A 21,384-nucleotide genomic window follows, 5' to 3' on the forward strand; every position below is an offset into this window, starting at 1 on the left:
AATAATATTACATATCTGCTCGTCGCAAAAATATTTGTGTAAGGTCAAAGGTCAATTTTCATAGAAAGGGCATTTGATGAGAAAATATGAGTTGAACTTTACAAATTAAAGGTAATGTTTCCAAAATTATGTTTTTCTGATTTAGCTGTATCATTGAAGATCATATATACCTTTGGTTGGCATTGTATTCATGAAAAAACCATTACAAGGTAACAAAGGTTGGTACTTTGTGTTTATAATTAGATCAGCAAAATATTACACAATGTCTGTTCAACAGTAACAGCTCCATGCTTTACATAGTATCAACGATACCAATATGTCGAAGATACTGTTGGACTATCATTATAATCACACTACATAACAGAAAGCCCTTATATGTATAATTCTATTATTCTAGATGTCCTTCTTTGCTCATCAAGGAATGATGAGTCAGTCATGTTATCATAACGCAAGCAACATTTCCTTCATATCAATTTGTATTTATTGTTCTTAATAGTCATAGTGTATTCCCAGTTGACATGTTAGTCAGTATTAACAATGTCAAGATCACGGAAACATGTTTCAAGTCCACATCCACATGCTGAAGTACACAACAGGTTCAACCTCTTGCAGCTACACCTTCCTGTACATTGACATATTCATGCACAGATATGAAGTTGAAGAAGGTCAACGGAAACGATTTAGTCGTAAACTATTTGCAACTTTATGACAGAGAACTGACTGACTGAATTTGGTTTTACGCCGCGTTAAGCAATATTCCAGCAACATCACGGCGGGGAACACCAGAAATGGGCTTCACAAATTGTACCCATGTGGGGATTCGAACCCGGGTCTTTGGCGTGACGAGCCAACGCTTTAACCACTAGGCTACCCCACCGCCCTTATGACAGAGGAATATTTGATGACGATATATTACGACAGAAACGTATTGCTTTAAATACAAAACATTAAGTGCCTACTTTTCAGTCTCAGTTTTAGCAATATGTAATGATATACACAAAGAGTAACACATAACATGGTCATGACACTATGAGCATCGATCTTCGCAAGTGGGATACGATGGCATGCATCAAACAAGTCAGTGGGAGCGACCACCTGATCAGATTAGTTCCCTCTTACGACAACATGGGTTGCTGAAGATCAATTTTGACCCAGCATATTTGTGAACCTGTGAGAATGGTTAATGAATAAATGCATAGTCAGTCTCATGATATGGATTGTAGATCATTCCAAATGCTATTATAGACAACACAATGTATGTCGCCAATATCAACTGGTCTCTGCATAAGTCGTATCTCAGAAAGCCAACTGTCAAGTTACATTTAATTACTATCAGCTATTCAATACATCCACAGAAGTTGGTATATACGTTGACAGACGCTTTCGATTTTGCGTGGACAACCTTAAAATCGTCTATACATATTGACAGTAGTGGCTGACCTCGCCTAGATGGATACTAAAAGACCAACTGTCGTTCATTTCCCGATTTCAGAATGTCGCATGACTGCTGTCCTTCAAGCAGAGCGTTAATGAATTGACAATAGTTATCACATCATGGAATTGGCTCATGTGAATCACTAACTTCATCAGCTGATGAACGTCGCCAATACAACGTCAGCTCTAAAATATTGACAGACCTCACCTAGATGAACACTACCAAGTCAACTGTAGTCAACTGCATTGTTGCAACATATACTATGAAGCCACCAGCTGTCACCAGCAAAGCGTGTTTCAAATGAAGGACATCTTCTGTTTGCCCAGATCTATATATTTATTTTCCGAAATATGAATGCTAATATTACTATAGGAGATTAGGTTTTTCAAATGCGTCATATTCCAAACATTCGGCCCAACCCTTTCTGTAATGCAATAGTCCAAAATGAAACCAGTCTAGACCCCCACTGTTTCTGAATCTCCGAGCTCACTGGGACTAATTCAGTATATACGGAGTTATATATTTCTATCACGATATTTCCTATTTCCAGAGGCTATGGCTTTGTATAGTGTGTAATTATAGTGTGTGCGTGCGTGCGTTTGTAATGGGTACTAAAGGGGCAAAACGTGCTAACCTTTTCCGCAAACACACTTCAAATGAAGATGTTGTCTTCTTGATCTTGTTGTCTTGATTGGTGACATGCCACACAACTACATCCTAACCAATATATCTAATCATGGGTAAATTTTCATAATGTTTGCACTATAAACTGATCAACATGTAGATGCTTGATGGGCATTTTGAAGTTGGAAACATAACAACGTATGGTATGGATTTACAACTTCTTTATTATTTACAACACGATGTGTCTGGGCTGCTGCCTTTCCCTTCACCTGATGAATGGGTAAGAAGTAGCCCGGAAACGTCGTACAGTTATGATATTGAATATTTGCTTGATTTTATGGAACATTGAAAGGCTAATCCAAATACATTGTATGTACGATTGCTTGTGCGATCTTTTAATTAGCATGATTATTTTCTCCAATTATTCAAATAGTGGAAATAGAGGAAAGGTGGGGGGTATCTGTTCAAGGCGCTAATGCGTTGATACGACCAGACCTCCAGATAACCTGCAGCGTTGCTTAAAATACCAAAACAATACATTTGTAAACAAGCTTACCTTAAAGAACTTTGAAAAGTAAAACAACACTGTGTGAAAGTACCTGTGAGTAATGCAGTTTTAAGCCGGTTTCGATCACAAGTATTTTACAGATGTTTTGTTATTGATCGAATGCATGAATCATGAATCCAGAACTGCATTATGTAATGCATGGATGCGAAACATGTCGCAAATTGTAATGTTGTCAGTTGACACCCAACCAGGAGAGAGTAATGACATATTGCATAGCCTAAACAACTATCAAACCTCTATATGAATGACAACATTTAAGCCTGTAATATTTGTAGCCCTTTTCTCCTACTCACATTTGTCTAAAGAACTGACAATGGGTTGAAGCGAAGTGATTAAGTTGGCGACCTAATGGAAACCTGTCCGCTTGCTTGACAATGTGAACCCCGTTTTTCTGTGATCATTTTGTTTTGGTACTGGTGACATGAGCATATAGAAAGTGTTCAAATACACTACCTTGATATCCAGAATGATGCACAAGGTTTTAAGCTTACAGGTTTTTAAGTTTACAAATTTACAAATGTTTCCCCACCTAAGGAAATATTCTTATTTCGAATCCATTTAAACTTAGAAAAGAATCGGAAAGTACATCACCTATTACAATCAACAGGAATGTAATGGAAATACTATGTATTTCGGAGGTATATGAGGAGTGTGTATACTTGGTGGTAAGGTACCAATACGCCTTTCTGATCAGTGTGCCATATCTTTTACAATGTATTAAGGATTGCCGGTGTAAAATAAATCAAGAAAACCAAAGTCGTAATATTTCAAAATTGTAAACAGAAAGAATTGGCGGCACACCATAATGTCACTTGCAAACCTTCCATTAGGATGTCATATTATTATCCATCAGCTTCAGGGGTTTCAAGGCAGTGCAGTGCAGCTGGAGTGTGAAGTGACACAAATATAAACAATACTGACACTTATCAAAACATATCTCACTCTGCCATCAGCTGAATTGTTGTATCTGCCAGAATGTCAATAAACGGAAATGTGTATGATAGTTCAACAGTATCTTCGACATATTTAGTATTGTTGATAGTTTGTAAAGCATGGACCTGAAATTATCTTATATTTTTTGCTGATCTAAATACAAAATACCAACGTTCGTTTCCTTGTAATGGTTTTTCATGCATGCAGTGCCAACCAAAGGAATGTATGATCTTCAAATGATATAGCTGAATTAGAAAGAACATAATTTTCGTAAAATTACCTTAGATTTGTAAAATTGATAAAGTTGCAAATAAGTTAAAACTAAATCTGTTCCGTGTACCTCATTAAACTTCATATCTGTGCATGTATACAGGAATTTGTAGCAGAAAGAGGTTGAACCTCTTGTGTACTTCAGCATGTGGATGTGGACTTGAAACATGTTCCCGTGATCTTGACATTGTTGACATTGACTAACATGCAGTCAATTGGGAATACACTATGACATGACATGACTGACTCGTCATTCTTTAATGAGCAAAGAAAGACATCTGGAATAATAGAATTATACATTCAAGAGCTTTGTTATGTTGTGTAATTTTAATGATAGTCTAACAGTATATTCGACATATTTGGTGTCGTTGATACTATGTAAAGCATGGAGCTGTTACTGTTGAACAGACATTATGTAATATCTTGCTTATCTAAATACAAAGCACCAACCTTTGTTACCTTGTAACGTGTTTTTATGCATACAGTGCCAACCAAAGGAATAAATGACCTGCAAATGATATAGCTGATTTAGGAAAACATAATATTGGAAAATTATCTTTAATTTGTAAAGTTCAACTCATATTTTCTCATCAAATGCCCTTTCTATTAAAATTGACCTTTGACCTTACCAGTTGTTTTTTTCGATGAGCATATACAGTATGTAATATTATTGTCCACAATTTTAAATCATGATCTCAGCATTCCAAAACTACTATTTAGATGAAATTCGGTCAATCCGAATTAAATTATTAAATTAAACCATCCAGCTATCAGTTAAAATATTGTCATAACTGACGTGATATGTTGCACCTTAAAAGGGCCCCTTTTTACGCACGGTAGCTGATGGAAATCGGCTTTAAATCAAAGCTAAATCATTCCTGATTGTGGAAAATCAATTCCCATTCGGTCGCCAGAATTGAACCACATTTTCACCATTTTGGGGCTCTGGCTTCTAGACCACATTTAAAGACCCGCTACTACAAGCATTGCAAAGATCAATTTCACTTTTCTCTAAATTACCAACAGCTTGATAACTGTCCATAATTAAAAAATGTCGCGAATGTCAAAATTTGAAAAATCCTTCCTTGGTTTACAAAAAATATGTTTATAAGTCATTGTATTCAGGCAGAAGCAAATGTCAAAGTTGGAAAAATCCTTCCTCGGTCTACAACGAATATGTCTATACGTGATTGCATACAGGCACTCGATAATGTCAAAATGTGAAAAATACTTCCTTGGTTTACAACAAATATGTTTATAAGTCATTGCATTCAGGTACAAGCTATGGTCTTTGTTGACTTATTTCCATACATCACGTGGTATTTTTATTCTGTTAGACCATTTCTCTATTGTTATTCCATGAAGACAACATGCCCGAGTACAAACAGTTCCTCTTTGAGGCATCGCCTCGAAACTGTAGCGAAGGTATTAAGGATTAAGGTTTTGGGTCTCTCAACGTGTAGATACACGAACGACAAACCTCTCGGATCCTTTCTGCAGTTGCTGGCACGTGCAAATCAAAGTGGCCACTGCAGCCATTTGACAAGCGGCAATCCAATATGGCGGCTCTCAGGGCGAAGTATACTGACATAGCTATGCATATTGGAGGTTCGCCGATTCCCTGTGGAGAAATGTAACATACATGTGTTACATGATTGTTTAGAACCGAGTGGAAGGCGTTGCAACTAAAACACAACTTTGCTGGAACAATGGTATGGTTTTAGACTTTTAATTGGTACTCGAAATGTTTGAAACATTGGTATGGATCATTGGACCGTAGAAAATCATCCAATAAGGGAACCTCACTTGAAACATTAAATTTTGCTATCCATGGCTAAACGTACCTTTGAGGAAAAAATACCATGCGGGTTGGCACTGTCTTTGAGCAGGGACACGTTGAGTTTCCGGGGGATGTTCCTCACGGTGGGTATCTTGTATTCACCAGGTCCCTCCTTCACCATCCATCCATCCTCAGACACCACGGCGCTCTCCAGCAACATGTGCCCACATCCCTGGAACATGGGCAGATATTTTATGTTCACTGTAACAAGCCTGATACATGGGCAGATCACTGTCGCGCCAATAACAAGCATAGAACATTGGTAGCAGCATGAAACCTTAGCAGGAGCCGGATTCACCAAACTTCTAAGAATTTTCTTCGTCTTTATGCTTAAGTTTCCTAAGAATTCTTAGCTGAGAATTTATCTTTAGTAGCAATCCACCATGAGACTAAACATAAATCTTAGCTGAGATATTTCAAAATGTTCTAAGTTAGAAACGCATGGCATTATGGGATACAAATATATGTTAAGAATTTGATGCTGTGGTACTACTTTCTGTTCACATAAGCAGGTCCGTGCTGGGATGGTGCCATAATCTGAATGTGGGTGCCATCTATTACCCCAACCACTTAGCCATAGAAACCAAGTTGGTTTCGTCGGATTTCAGTCGGACTGGTAGGAACGAAACGAACTGTCGAACAATGGCAGGGGCACACAGAGCAGTTATTGTCTGGTTAATGGCCCTACTCACTGAAGACTGTGAAACACCAATGTGGTTCGCATTACACAGCTGCATCTTGCCCGTGGCAAAGTAACGCAGCGTCAGTAGAACTTTGTCAGCAGCTGATAAAGGATTACTTCTTTGAGTCACAGGTGAAATTTCATTTGAAAAAGTGTCCACAAATTGTAATACCATCTTTGGATAATCTAAATCTTCCTGTCAACTCGGTTTCTGTGTATTTTTCTAAAATGTTGGTTCTATCCATGAATGCACTGGCGGCCATGTTTGTTTACTTTAAGAAACTTCTTAATGTTTTAAGTAACCACAAATCGTAAGCACTAAGAGGTTTGATGAATATGGCTTAAGCAAAAATCTTAGTATTAGATAGGTTGCTATGGAAACTAAGAATTCTTCGTAGACTTAAGAATTCTTAAGGCTTAATAATATTCTAAGAAGATCAGTGAATTCGGCCCCAGTTAACTGATGTGTCCTGTACAAGAAACCCTAATTTTTCTGAAGACTGAAACAAATACATATTACTGACGTGTTTACTACAACAAGCTAGAAGCATGGGGAGTATAAAACGCTAATAACTATTTTCCCAAAATATCAACGTTTTAAACAGACAATGTTTGACAGAACAAATGATCCTACATTTCTGAGATCTGTAACAGAATCAGTATAATTGTGAACAAAACTGTCATCTTTAAATACAGACTGTCAGATCTGAGACGTCCTCACCATTTGGAAAGCGCCCTCTATTTGTCCGAGGTCTATCCCCGGGTTAAGGCTCCGACCCACATCGACGACCATGTCCGTCTGGAGGATCTGCCCAAATAGGTTATGGATTTCAGATATAGGAACGAACCTAATGTGTGCCCGGAGATGTTTATTTGAAGCAAAGATTTTTTTAAACCACAACATATTACTTTCAGAACATTCGATGCGCCAAGTGAACAATAAGAGGTTGCTCATCCATATATTTTATATATTTTTTTTCAAAAAAGTCCTCGGTAAAAAAGTACCGGTAAAAAGTCCTTGGTAAAAAAGTACCGGTAAAAAGTCCTTGGTAAAAAAGTCCTTTTAAACTGATTTAGTTAATATATATTTGACAAGACTGACATCAAAGATTGAAAAAACCCATGAAGAAATCACATATAATGACAGATTAATTGATGTTTGATCTTTTATACAACATCTAAAAACATGATATGCTCACAGATTAAATATCTAAACTGACCTTTGATCTAGTAAAACCGTAACAGTTGTAAGTGTCTCAGTGTGTTTACTGATAACCAATTATAGTGTAATTTTATTTGATTGCATCTCACCCAGAACTAGTTACCAGTAAAAACACTGAAGAATCTTAATTCTTGTTAACAGGAATATTAATTAAGGAGATGAATTACGTGCACTGGCTTCTGTTCATATTGTTGGTTTAATAATATGTACCCCGGTACAACATTTCTCAATTCCATTCCATGATGGAAGTCATTCAGACCAACAAGGGTGGTTTGAAGCTGGACAGGGATAGGTTTGACTGTGGCACTGAACATCCGACTTGAAAATGAAAAGTGGACTTTTTTCCGGAGGACATTTTTACCTAGGACTTTTTTACCGAACACCTATTGTTATCCTTATATAGAACAAACTTTATGGATAACAACTTCTTTTTATTCGTGAGTGCGACGTTTCGATACAGATTCTTGTACCGCATAATGCTTGACAACGGTACAAGAATCTGTATCCAAAAAGTTTGTTCCATAAAGTTTGTTCTATATTGTACTTCCCAAATTCTAAAATGCCACTCAAAGAAGTTATTGTTATCCTTCCGAACAATAGTATACTCTCTTAAAATGTATGATTAAATCATCTCACCAGTTTCTGGAACAAACTTATCTGACTCTTCCTTTTGTAAGTACATATTTGACTCCCTTTTAAGGAAAATACATCTGCACTACACACTAATCTTTTGTATTCAATACTAGTACCTGGCATTCCCCGGTTAGGCAGTCCACTTCTATCTCTGAGCACCCAGCACCATATGTGAAATAGTCAGCTGACTTCCCTTTGAGGGTCTTTATGTCAAAGCTATTCAGTTCACTCGACCTGGGAAAACAAAAGAAATTGTCTCAAAGACAGACGATTCATTGCATTGTTTTTCTTCAGAGCGTTCTGGACTGTGTTACAACCACGAGGGGCGGTGGGGTAGCTGTTGTAGAGAGTGGGGTATAGCAGAAAATGACGTCATCATCGAACACCTGGCTGACCTCATTTCAAAGGGGTGTCAATGACCTTGTACTGAGCTGACATTGGGATAAACCACTTTCCCAGAGGTATTTTTAGACTCGAGTGGGTAATATAAGGCCCTCAAACAGTCCCCATGTCATTTACACTTCAGTCGCCAGAGAGAACGCACGCATGCTCTTGACTCTATTGGTTCTGGTAGCCGTTTACCTCGAAGATAGAAAATGGAAGCCGCTCACCGTGATATCCTGAGGAAGAATCGCTCCGACCTCGTGTTAGCTATACAGCGTGTAGAAGAGGTGGTCGACAAACTGGTACAGTTTAAAGTCCTTACCATCTTCATGAAGGCAGAGATTATCGAAAAACCACAAACCTCCTTTGACCGGGTCAGAGCTTTATTAGATACCCTTCCCCGGCGAGGACCCCAAACTTACACCCTCTTCTGTAAAGCTTTGGAGGAATGCGGAGAGATACAACCCATGGCATTGCTGGGACTAGAGACAGACAAGACAGAGTATCCTCATGGTCATGATGATCTAGGTGGGTACCTATGTATGGACAGTATCCCTCTTAGACCTCGAACACAGTTCCAAGAATGGCTGAATTCTTTCAGTCTTGGCCTGTGCAGATGAAACAGAGTCCTAGTCAAATGGCCCAGGCAGGATTTGTGTACTTAATCAGAGGGGACGCTTGCAAGTGTGTTCAATGTGGTGTTGTTCTCAAGAACTGGCACGTAGAGGATGATCCTTGGGTCGAACATGAAAAATGGTCTCCAAACTGTCCGTATTTGGCCCTGGTAGGAGTACCTCAGAAAGAGGTGTTCCGCTGGGGTAGCCATGTAGATTTACATGTGTAAGAGTGTGATGTTCATTGTACAATACTGTATGTATTTGTGACTATTTGAGAATAAATCAATATTGGTTGTCATTGGTTGATTTGGTGTATAAAAGTCCTAACAAAAGGTAGGTGAAGGGAGAGCAGAGTGGCACAGTGGAAGTGCACTGGGCTCATAACCCAGAGGGCCGTGGATCGAAACCACGCTCTGCTACCAACATGGTTTTAGGAGTTAGAATTAGGGCTAGCAGACATCTATATAAAGGACAGAAACGGTGATTTCGCTTCATTTAGCCGTGGACCAGTGATAGTGACACTTCATCTGAAACCTCTGTGTGAGGGTCAGTATTCATTCTGAACAAGAAAATGAACAGGAGACCCTATCTGGACGACCCTAAGACTGACTGACTGAGTTTGGTTTTACGCCGCTTTTAGCAATATTCCAGCAACATCACGGCGGGGGACACCAGAAATGGGCTTCACACATTGTACCCATGTGGGGATTCGAACCCGGGTCTTCGGCGTGACGAGCCAATGCTTTAACCACTAGGCTACCCCAACGCCCCACGACCCTAAGAAATGGACCAAATATTACTATTTGCAGGCTAAAGGATATCCCAATCCCTTTACTGACGTGGATGATTATGTGATCTATTACGAGAAGCAAGGCGTCAAGATGGACCTACCCCCTTCTTCTGAAGAGACTTTTGCACTCACGTCTCCCACCCAACAAGTGGTTCAACAGGCTAAAGCCAAGTTGAAGAGAGAAAGGGAAAGTGTCGTCAATAGGGAAAACACAATGGAAGCAGTGTCAACAAAGCGATTGAAAACATATTTTTGAATAGAGACAAAAGGCTAAATGTGTCATTTGTAGTAGGACTGTCGACGTGTGAACATCATTATGCATCCCTGTCCTGTATGCTCCAAACAATATGTTTGGGCTCATGACTTGTCCGGTCATATTCGAACTAAACATTCAGAAGATATCAAGCAGCAGCAGCAACAGCAGCAGCAGCAACAACAACAACAACAACAACAACAGCAGCAGCAGCAACCAGTGCAACCACATTCATCAGAAAGTACTACTCAGTCTTTGGAAGAATTTAGACTAATACACCCATTCACCATGATTGTCTCAGGGCCCACCTCCTGTGGAAAAACCTACTTAGTGAAACAGATTCTAGAACGGATGAACATTAAGCCTTATCCTGAACGTATTATTTGGCTCTACAAACGATGGCAGCCCTTGTATAACACCATTCAAACCCATGTTTATCCCTATGTGGAATTTCATCAAGGCATTCCTTCTGACCTGGAAAAGGATCAGTTTCTGGACCCCCATGTGGTGAATGTGGTTATCCTCAACGACTTATTGTCGACAGCGAGCAAAGATCCACGCATTACAGATCTGATTACGGAAGTAAGTCATCATCCTAATCTCTCAGTGATAGCCTTGAACCAGAATTTGTATTTCAGTAAGGATCCCACACAACGAAGAAACAGTCTTTATCTGCTTCTGTTCAACAACCCTATCGATCAACAACCCATCATGACTTTGGCGACGCAAATGTATCCAGGTAACACAGACAATTTCATGGAGCCGTTTCAAAGGGCTATCCAGAAACCATATGGCTACTTGTTGGTTGATCTAAAACCCAAAACACCTCCCCATTTACGACTTTGTCCCAATGCATTCAGTTTAAAAGGAGACCTCCAAGCTAAGACCATTCAGTCGAGTTACACTGTCAGCGTGAGCAGATGTGTGAAGAAAATCTCCCAACCATGCCATCTTGTGATGACTGTGGACTCATGTTTCAAGACATGCATGATTTGCAAAAACACAGAAGAAACTGGTGTCTCGTAAAGTCTTCAGTGGGTCCACCGGGAATACCCCAAGTTAAAAGAAAGTGGGAGGAAGACGACAACTGCTCTCCTGTGAAGGCACCACGTTCACTGTCAGATTGTGACTATTGTGGTCAAGTGTTTAGCAATAACCACAACTTACAAAGACATTTACATGATAAACAATGTCCTGAAATGGAAAATGATGATGATGATGAATCATTAAACGATGTCACACAAACAACAGGAAAAAAATGATGGCTGATCTCGAAGAGCAAGGTATAAGACAAATGTATTCACGTACACGTGAGCTGAATAAGGACTTTTTGGATTAGAAACGACAGCTGTACATGAAAAGAGGTTTAAACGAAGACACGATTCAAGCCAAACTGAACAAATTCATCTGGAGCATGTTTAAAGAGACGTTTGCCTGATTTATTACTTATCTGTACCATATGCAGTATGGTCCAAATACACAAGGAATACTGAAACAAGTAGGAGACACAAATAATCTGTATCATGACGTGTTTTCAAATCTGTACCAATATAAGTCTTGGGTCGAAGGCTTGACTGAAGATGATAATGCAGACATAACATCTGATGAAGAGAGTGAAGGACAGGACGATTACGAGGGGCAATAAGACAGTTCACAACAGATGTAAAGTAGACTTCTGGGAGCGCTCCTATCCCGTACTTCTACTCGTTTGAAACGGAGCTAATAAAAAAATAATGAAATCAGTTTATCTTGTTTACCTCATGTATACCTCGTTAGGATGGGAAAACCACATTAACTTGGTGCGCCTAGTGGCAGCAAGATGCTCACCGGGGAGTTGAGAATGGTAATATGACTGAGATTGACATCCAAGGGAAAATTTACCAGCGCTTTGAGCATGCATGCGGGATGGACTATAGCGTTATATAAGTACCCATATAATAATAATATACACCTATGCGTTGTCATTCATACATTTATGATTACTCTTTCATGCTAACACTATACAATTACACCCCCTTCCAAAGTTGAAAGTTGCATTCCTAAATAGGTTGGGAAGCGCACGTACAATCCCCATGACGAGAAGGCACATTTCTACAGTCAAAGCTTACATGCCCAAGCTAGTGTTGATTCTAACGAGCATGTAGCATTTTATTTATGGATGTTTTTACACTCGCAAGAAATGTCGCCAGGCTAACTGTCGACAGAAACCTCCCTCCTCCTGCCACAGCAGTCCCCCCCCGCCGCCACAGCATAGTCCCGCACACGCAAATGTGGGTCACCAGATCGCGTCTCTGCTTGCACTGTAAGAGAGAGAGAGCGCGTTTTGCACGACACAATCCCAAATGTAAACATATGTTATATTTACATGGAAGTGCATATCAGTCTCATCTTATTTGGTGGTTGATTCATTCAATACAGTCACAAAAATATGGGATTTGGGTATAACATCTCAATATCATCCTTGAATTTCCCCTATTGGATACACTGGGATAGTATGGAATTTGACATAATCACAAACATATGTTAGCATTACAAGGCAGGATACAATGACAATATGGATTGGACATTCAAATATGGAATGTGAATACCGGTTAGTTTGAAATACATTTGAAATTCTATTTAGTTGGGTTGTTTTGGTGATGGTCAAGACAAACTCAAACCATTTCCATTGCATTGGACAAATGTGTTATAAAACCCTTGAACTGAACCCGTATAATTTCTTTTACACTTATGTGTGCACATGTCAGACTAGACTAATGTTTAGTCTCTCAATATATAATTTTGATAGTAACTTATTTAAATGGAAAAGGAGTCCCTGAAGACCTGAGTGAAATCTATTCTTCATTTAGAGCCTTAGCACTGCAGGGAGGGCTGGGCTGTAGGCAAAACAATATGGTTCAGGAACCGTGAGACAGGCTAATGTTAGACCAACCATTTTGAATACAACTTGACGAGGTATCATATTGCACCTTGGCTGAGTGAAGAGGCAGCCAGTGTAATTCACCATGCCTCAACCGCGCGTGCTTTGACATTTGAGATTTTCTCCAAAGGCGACAGAAAAGGTTATGGAGTATGGAAAGTATAAACATTTTGTAAGAGGACAAAATGATAACTTCAACTGACTGTCAGAGGGGTTTTTTATAGTTAAAATTAAAACCGGATGAAACTAGTTTGTGGTCTGTGGTCAAGTGAGATCTGCGCTGATTGGTCCAAAATAATGGCGTGATGTCATGGTGTGATGCTATGATGTCGTGCTGGATGTGTCATCAGTTTCCAACAGGATACGCGGTCATTGCCCCCAAGTCAGCTTGAGTGACACTGGAGTGAGTTCGCGGTATGCTGATTGGTCCAAAATAATGACGTGATGTCATGGTGTGATGCTATGATGTGGCGCCGGATCCGATTCCCACGGGTACGCGGTCATTGCCCCCTGTGAAATGAGGTCAGCCAGGTGTTCGATGATGGCGTCATTTTCTGCTATACCCCCCTCTCTACAACAGGTAGCCTAATGGTTACAGCGTCCGCATCAAAAGTCAAAGTCAAAGGTTCGAGATTGTATACAATATGTCAAGCCCACAATATCCCCCGCCGTGATATTGCTGGGATATTGCTAAAAACGGTGTAAAACCACACTCACCCACTTAATACATCAGCCTACAGAATACAGGATTGCAACTCTTACTCGGAGATTCCACGATGTTCTTAGTGCATTGTATTAAAAGCATGTACACAGGTATAAATGTAATCCACAACGCAATTGCGAGCCATATTCGATTTCATTAATGGTTTTGGTTGTATTCAGAAAAGAATATTTGTGTTTAAATCGATGTGTCCCTATAAACAGAACGCAACCATATCACAGCAAGGTGTTAGAAAAGCTTATGGTTTACTTCTCAAATCACATAATTTCAAATAAAACAGGTTACTTGGAAAGGTCTAAGTGAGTTAAAATCTGTATTTCTGGACTGTTCCCACAGGAAAACACATTATCTCAGGCCACAGAGTTCAGCCACCAGTCATTTAAAAGTAAGTCGTCAGTCATTTTGAAATGCAACATCTGTTGTACCTAACTGTAATTGAAGAGGTACGTACCCGTAGTATCCAACTGCGCCTCAATAAATACGGAATTTATAAGGGTCTTACAGACCTGTACACCCTTTCAAAACACCGTGTAACGACATTAATACCCTTAAGATCTCTATATCTATCTCATCTTTAGAAGACAACATTCAGTCTTCGACAGCATGAGATGCAAAACGTTTTGCCATGATTTGTCCTGAACGGTCATAAAGGGAGATGACTCGTGGTGGCTTAGTTTATGATACACATGATCGAATTTGAGGTTTTGTTAAACAAATGAAATACAGAAACATTGTATTTTTACAAATATTTTTTTATTGACACAAACAAATAAGAAATTATGGCATCAGGTTTATTACTCTGTTTATACTCATAATTGTAGACACCAACACTAGAATTTCGAAGCGATCAGCCGTTTGGCAGCCACTTTCCATGTAAGGACAAGGTCATTTCTACATCTAGGGTAGTATGTCACGTGACAGCTGTGACGGGGTGTACGAATGTAAATCCGCCTACATGGTTCCGTATACTTTGGCTATCAACCAATCAGAATTCGACAAATTTATCTAAGTGTAACAGGAAGAGTTACGTACCCATAGTATCCAGCTGCCGACAGGTTGACGTTCGTCATGTAGGCCTCAATCACCTGGAAATGACAACATACACATACACCTGTCAAATACCTGACACTTGACACTACACATACACCTGTCAATACCTGACACTTGACACTATACATACACCTGTCAATACCTGACACTTGACACTACACATACACCTGTCAATACCTGACACTTGACACTACACACACCTGTCAAATACCTGACACTTGACACTACACACACCTGTCAAATATCTGACACTTGACACTACACATACACCTGTCAAAACCTGACACTTGACACTACACATACACCTGTCAAATACTTGACACTTGACACTACACATACACCTGTCAAGTATCTGACATTTGACACTACACACACCTGTCAAATACCTGACACTTGACACTACACATACACCTGTCAAGTATCTGACATTCGACACTACACATACACCTGTCAATACCTGACACTTGACACTACACACACCTGTCAAATACCTGACACTTGACACTACACATACACCTGTCAAATACCTGACACTTGACACTACACATACACCTGTCAAATACCTGACACTTGACACTACACATACACCTGTCAAATACCTTACACTTGACACTACACATACACCTGTCAAATACCTTACACTTGACACTACACATACACCTGTCAAGTATCTGACATTCGACACTACACATACACCTGTCAATACCTGACACTTGACACTACACACACCTGTCAAATACCTGACACTTGACACTACACATACACCTGTCAAATACCTGACACTTGACACTACACATACACCTGTCAAATACCTGACACTTGACACTACACATACACCTGTCAAATACCTGACACTTGACACTACACATACACCTGTCAAATACCTGACACTTGACACTACACATACACCTGTCAAATACCTGACACTTGACACTACACATACACCTGTCAAATACCTGACACTTGACACTACACATACACCTGTCAAAACCTGACACTTGACACTACACATACACCTGTCAAATACCTGACACTTGACACTACACATACACCTGTCAAATACCTGACACTTGACACTACACATACACCTGTCAAAACCTGACACTTGACACTACACATACACCTGTCAAGTATCTGACATTTGACACTACACACACCTGTCAAATACCTGACACTTGACACTACACATACACCTGTCAAGTATCTGACATTTGACACTACACACACCTGTCAAATACCTGACACTTGACACTACACATACACCTGTCAAGTATCTGACATTCGACACTACACATACACCTGTCAATACCTGACACTTGACACTACACACACCTGTCAAATACCTGACACTTGACACTACACATACACCTGTCAAATACCTGACACTTGACACTACACATACACCTGTCAAATACCTGACACTTGACACTACACATACACCTGTCAAATACCTTACACTTGACACTACACATACACCTGTCAAATACCTGACACTTGACACTACACATACACCTGTCAAGTATCTGACATTCGACACTACACATACACCTGTCAATACCTGACGCTTGACACTACACACACCTGTCAAATACCTGACACTTGACACTACACATACACCTGTCAAATACCTGACACTTGACACTACACATACACCTGTCAAATACCTGACACTTGACACTACACATACACCTGTCAAATACCTGACACTTGACACTACACATACACCTGTCAAATACCTGACACTTGACACTACACATACACCTGTCAAATACCTGACACTTGACACTACACATACACCTGTCAAATACCTGACACTTGACACTACACATACACCTGTCAAATACCTGACACTTGACACTACACATACACCTGTCAAATACCTGACACTTGACACTACACATACACCTGTCAAATACCTGACACTTGACACTACATACACCTGTCAAATACCTGACACTTGACACTACACATACACCTGTCAAATACCTGACATTTGACACTACACACACCTGTCAAATACCTGACACTTGACACTACACATACACCTGTCAAATATCTGACATTTGACACTACACATACACCTGACTACACATACACCTGTCAAATACCTTACACTTGACACTACACATACACCTGTCAAATACCTTACACTTGACACTACACATACACCTGTCAAGTATCTGACATTCGACACTACACATACACCTGTCAATACCTGACACTTGACACTACACACACCTGTCAAATACCTGACACTTGACACTACACATACACCTGTCAAATACCTGACACTTCACACTACACATACACCTGTCAAATACCTGACACTTGACACTACACATACACCTGTCAAATACCTGACACTTGACACTACACATACACCTGTCAAATACCTGACACTTGACACTACACATACACCTGTCAAATATCTGACACTTGACACTACACATACACCTGTCAAATACCTGACATTTGACACTACACACACCCGTCAAATACCTGACACTTGACACTACACACACCTGTCAAATACCTGACACTTGACACTACAAATATACCTGACTGATTCCTGACCCTGAAACAACATGTCGACCTTTCAGATACTTGACACTTGAAACAACACATACACCTGATTGATGGTGAGATAGTTTTAGGGCGAATTTGACCAGAAGTAGGTAGGGTCTAACACATTAATTGAAGTTGAACTATCACAAATGTAAGTAATCATACTGCAAAAGACTATAGTTACCATGCATAAAACTGTATTCACAATATTTAGATATGCATCTACGGCTGGCACGATAATTGAATTACCTCCATCAGCTTGCATTTTATCCAATCAGTTGTCTTCGCTGGGAAGTTGAGCCTACCAATCACAAGGCTTCTATATTAACACACTTATCTAACCGATTAAACTTGGCAACATAATTGTTGTTGAGGTACCCTGAAAGAGGTAAGAGGAGTTCTTGCATATATTTTGGAAGGTTTCAGACTTGTCAATTTGTCCGTATGAATTGTCCCTAAATCTGAGTCGCACAGAGAGCAAACCTTCACGGCTGCAACCGCTATCTTTGTTGATACTAGCAAGCTCGGTTGTAACGGTTTATCTGATTAGCTGCTGTGAGAAGGGGGAGCCAGCAAAGGGAGGTAATTCAATTATGGGACCGAGTGGTATATGCATCCCGGGTACTAGTGGAGATTTATCGGAACGTACATCCTGGAGAATATCGAGGATGTGTTGACAGCAGCTGACGAAGTAGTCTTAAATTTTGGGCTGATTTCTATGGCAATCTAGTTTGATCACTTGTACAACTGTAGGAAACTATACACTGATCAGGAACACCGTCTGATAGGGGTAAGACAACATGGGCTCTCATATTAGAAATCTTTTATTTTCTCATGGCTTTGGATTTGTGTGGCTAAATCAAACAGTTTGTAATATTAATCTATTTCTTAAACGTCAAATGCAACGTAAAACAAAACTTTGCAGATTTTGATACCTTTCGGTATGGACTTACCGAAACAAATCATCAAAAATGCAAATTCAACTTAAAAAGTTGAAAAATAACGCGATGAAAAAAACCGCGCGAAATCGTAGTTCAAACGATTCACTAATTTCCCCCCAGCGTTTGGAGGAATTGAAGTGGTTTCAACAGCTGGGCTGCGCTCATAGCACATGCGCAGTGAAATAGGTTCGCAGGTTGGAAGCGGGTTGTCCGGTGAATACTCGGAGAAGGCTTTGGTGTGAGCTATGTTTCTAATGTTTTGTTGATATTTTACAGGCGCGAGCTTTTTATATGTTATGACAGTAGATTAACTGTTTATATAATTTCATTTGTCTATTTCACCACGCGTTCTTCTTACCGAGTCACTTTCTCAGTTCGATACTTAAAAGCAATGTCATTATTTAGCGTTGACAGCAATGTCATTATTTAGCGTTGACAGAATTTCTAACTGTGATATAGATATGTCGTTGTCACAGACAAAACTCAATGTCTGTTTTATTGACACCTATGTGTCTGCCTGCCTGTCTGCTAATGACAATATTCAATACAAAACTTCGATCACTTACCACATGCAATTTGAACCTATCACCTATCAGGCTTTACACCATAAACAAAACGCATTGATTTATGGCCCGAGTTCGGTCTCTGTCACATTATGTAATGACACTGACAGGCAGGTGTGATACTTGTACACATGACATGTTATGATGTCTGTTGATTGCAAAATGTTATACACAAAAAATGAGCATGTATTTACAAAACCCAACATCTCTATATACACACGCAACGAGCCGTGAGGGCTTCTGCTAATGAACCAGCCGTTACACTTGAGTGCACACCCACCCGCTCTGACTGGGTTCGGCATCCCGGCTGCTTCGTTTCTTGGGAAGTAAACCCAAGTACAAAATATTGCACTTTTGATTTGCGATTGTACGCTTATAATTTTGTTTATATGTTTTTTCATTACCAGCAATGTATATTATATGTCATGAATAAGTGATAATTGTGTTTTAATTATGTTTAATTTTTTGGTTGCATGTGACCTTTAAGCAATTTCGAGAACAATCTGTTAGCATGTATTATCAAGAATTGCATTCCTCTCTAGACAATAGTTCAAGATATCAGTTGTATTGATCACATAAGAGCTTAATACAACCAGTATATCTATCTGTACTGACATCTAGAAATATCAGTCGCACATTTATCAATTTTCGATTGGGCTTGTTAGACTTATCAGTAAATAAAGGCAGACGATTTTCAATTGAGAGAAGTTTAAGGATATGTCCATTATGTAAAACGGCTATAGAAGATGAAATTCACTTGGCGTTTGTATGCCCACATTATGCTGATTTAAGAAAAAAATATATCCCAAATAATTACTTGTTAAAATATCTTTCAACTGCCTCTGTTTCCATTTTATCCTCCGAAAATGAAAAATGTAATACGTAATCTAGCGCTTTTTGTAAAACATGCTGTTATCCTTAGAAGCAATATCTTATCTGAACTGTAATTTTTTGTAAAATGTCTGTATATATATTCTGTATATATACTTGTATTACTTGTATATGCGCAGGAGGCCTTAAGTACAATAAATATCTTTGACTTGACCTACCCAGTCCTTCCATGTCTTGTCGGGGTTGTTCTTCTTGATCGGCTCAAGCCGATGCATTATCTCCTCACATGCAGCCTGCAGCGAGAACAGTGTGTGAGTGAGTGAGTTTGAACATAATATCTATGTCTCTTTCTCTGTTTCTCTGTCACCACGTGCCAACTCAGTGAAGGAAGAACAAAGAGGGATAAGGTTTCAGAGGTTATCTACGAGCTGGTATAGTACTGACGCACCTGGAACCATCACCTGGGTTTTCGAACCCATGACCACAGATTTCTGGCTCAGCCAAGGAACGACAATTCTGCATAGCTTGTTCAAGCTAATATACTAGAGCAAAGATGGGCGTCCAGTTGGGAAATCAAATCCGCATATTCAAACTGATAATCGGGCATGTCATGTTAACATGAAGATATGTATAGTTCTTGAACGTCATTTGTAAGGACGAACATGAATACATGACACGTTTTATGGATAAATTCTTTTGTTTTCTTTATCACGACGTTTCAGAGTAATTCTTGCTCCTTCATTCATCTGATGAATGTGGGGATGATCAGGTGAATGATGAAGGAGGAAGAAATAGCTCGTGATAAAGAAATTGTTATCCATAAAACGTCATGTATTCGTGAAGATATATATTACGAATATGCATGCATTTATCCGTGGTGACACCAATAACACTGCTTGGGGTGTCCAGTGTTCTTCATTATATTGCCACAGATTGTATTATTGGGTTTTGTAATATGATTACATGAACTGACCTTGACAGCCTTGCCATTCTGGTCTGAAGATGTGCTGGCTGCTGTCGGCGGGGTGTTGGGGACGGTGTTGGTGCTCGTCTCGGTGGTGTGGATGTCCCTGGCTGGCACTCCAAGAACATGGGAAGCTACCTGTAATGTGACGTACCACGACCCTTGGACAATGGTTTCAGTCACTTGAGTTGGGAGCGCTAAATTTGCCCTCACGTTCATTGATCAGTTGTACATAACAAACTGTTTAGAGCGAACACGTTCTATGACTGGGCTAACTGTACCCCTGGACGTTTAAGATATTATAGATTTGTTTGTTCGTGTGTTTGTTTGGTTTTTTGTTTTTTTATTTAACATTTCTTTACTTGTTTATAGGTACAGTACATGTGGTCAACGTATGACATTGATAGGTACAATTGTGCTGATATATATGTTTGTTGCTTAACGCCACACTTAGCAGTATTCCAGCTATATGACGGCGGTTTGTAAATAATCGAGTCTGGACCAGATAATCCAGTGATCAACAGCATGAGCATCGATCAACGCAACTGGGATACGATGGCATGTGTCCACCATGTGCG

At 39.6% G+C, this 21,384-nt stretch overlaps 1 protein-coding gene and 1 non-coding gene across 2 annotated transcripts in view; one reads left to right on the forward strand and one right to left on the reverse strand.

Moving 5' to 3' along the window:
• Nucleotides 1–4,073: 4,073 nt before the first annotated feature.
• LOC124283210 (xanthine dehydrogenase/oxidase-like) overlaps nt 4,074–21,384 on the reverse strand; it is a 59,668-nt gene continuing 42,357 nt past the window's right edge. The window contains exons 28-34 of the mRNA XM_046719241.1: nt 20,816–20,944; nt 20,061–20,135; nt 14,925–14,977; nt 8,324–8,441; nt 7,074–7,160; nt 5,675–5,842; nt 4,074–5,451 (exon numbers count right to left, since the gene is read on the reverse strand). Coding sequence (XP_046575197.1) covers nt 5,266–5,451; nt 5,675–5,842; nt 7,074–7,160; nt 8,324–8,441; nt 14,925–14,977; nt 20,061–20,135; nt 20,816–20,944 — 816 coding nt within the window. The 3' untranslated portion in view covers nt 4,074–5,265. The remainder of the gene's footprint in view (nt 5,452–5,674; nt 5,843–7,073; nt 7,161–8,323; nt 8,442–14,924; nt 14,978–20,060; nt 20,136–20,815; nt 20,945–21,384) is intronic.
• Nucleotides 9,556–9,627, forward strand: Trnam-cau. Its single transcript has one exon. It is a non-coding gene; the product is annotated as a tRNA-Met (tRNA).

Source organism: Haliotis rubra, unplaced genomic scaffold, assembly GCF_003918875.1.
Source record: "Haliotis rubra isolate DU_JTF1 unplaced genomic scaffold, ASM391887v1 Scf310, whole genome shotgun sequence".
Lineage (NCBI taxonomy): Eukaryota > Metazoa > Mollusca > Gastropoda > Lepetellida > Haliotidae > Haliotis > Haliotis rubra.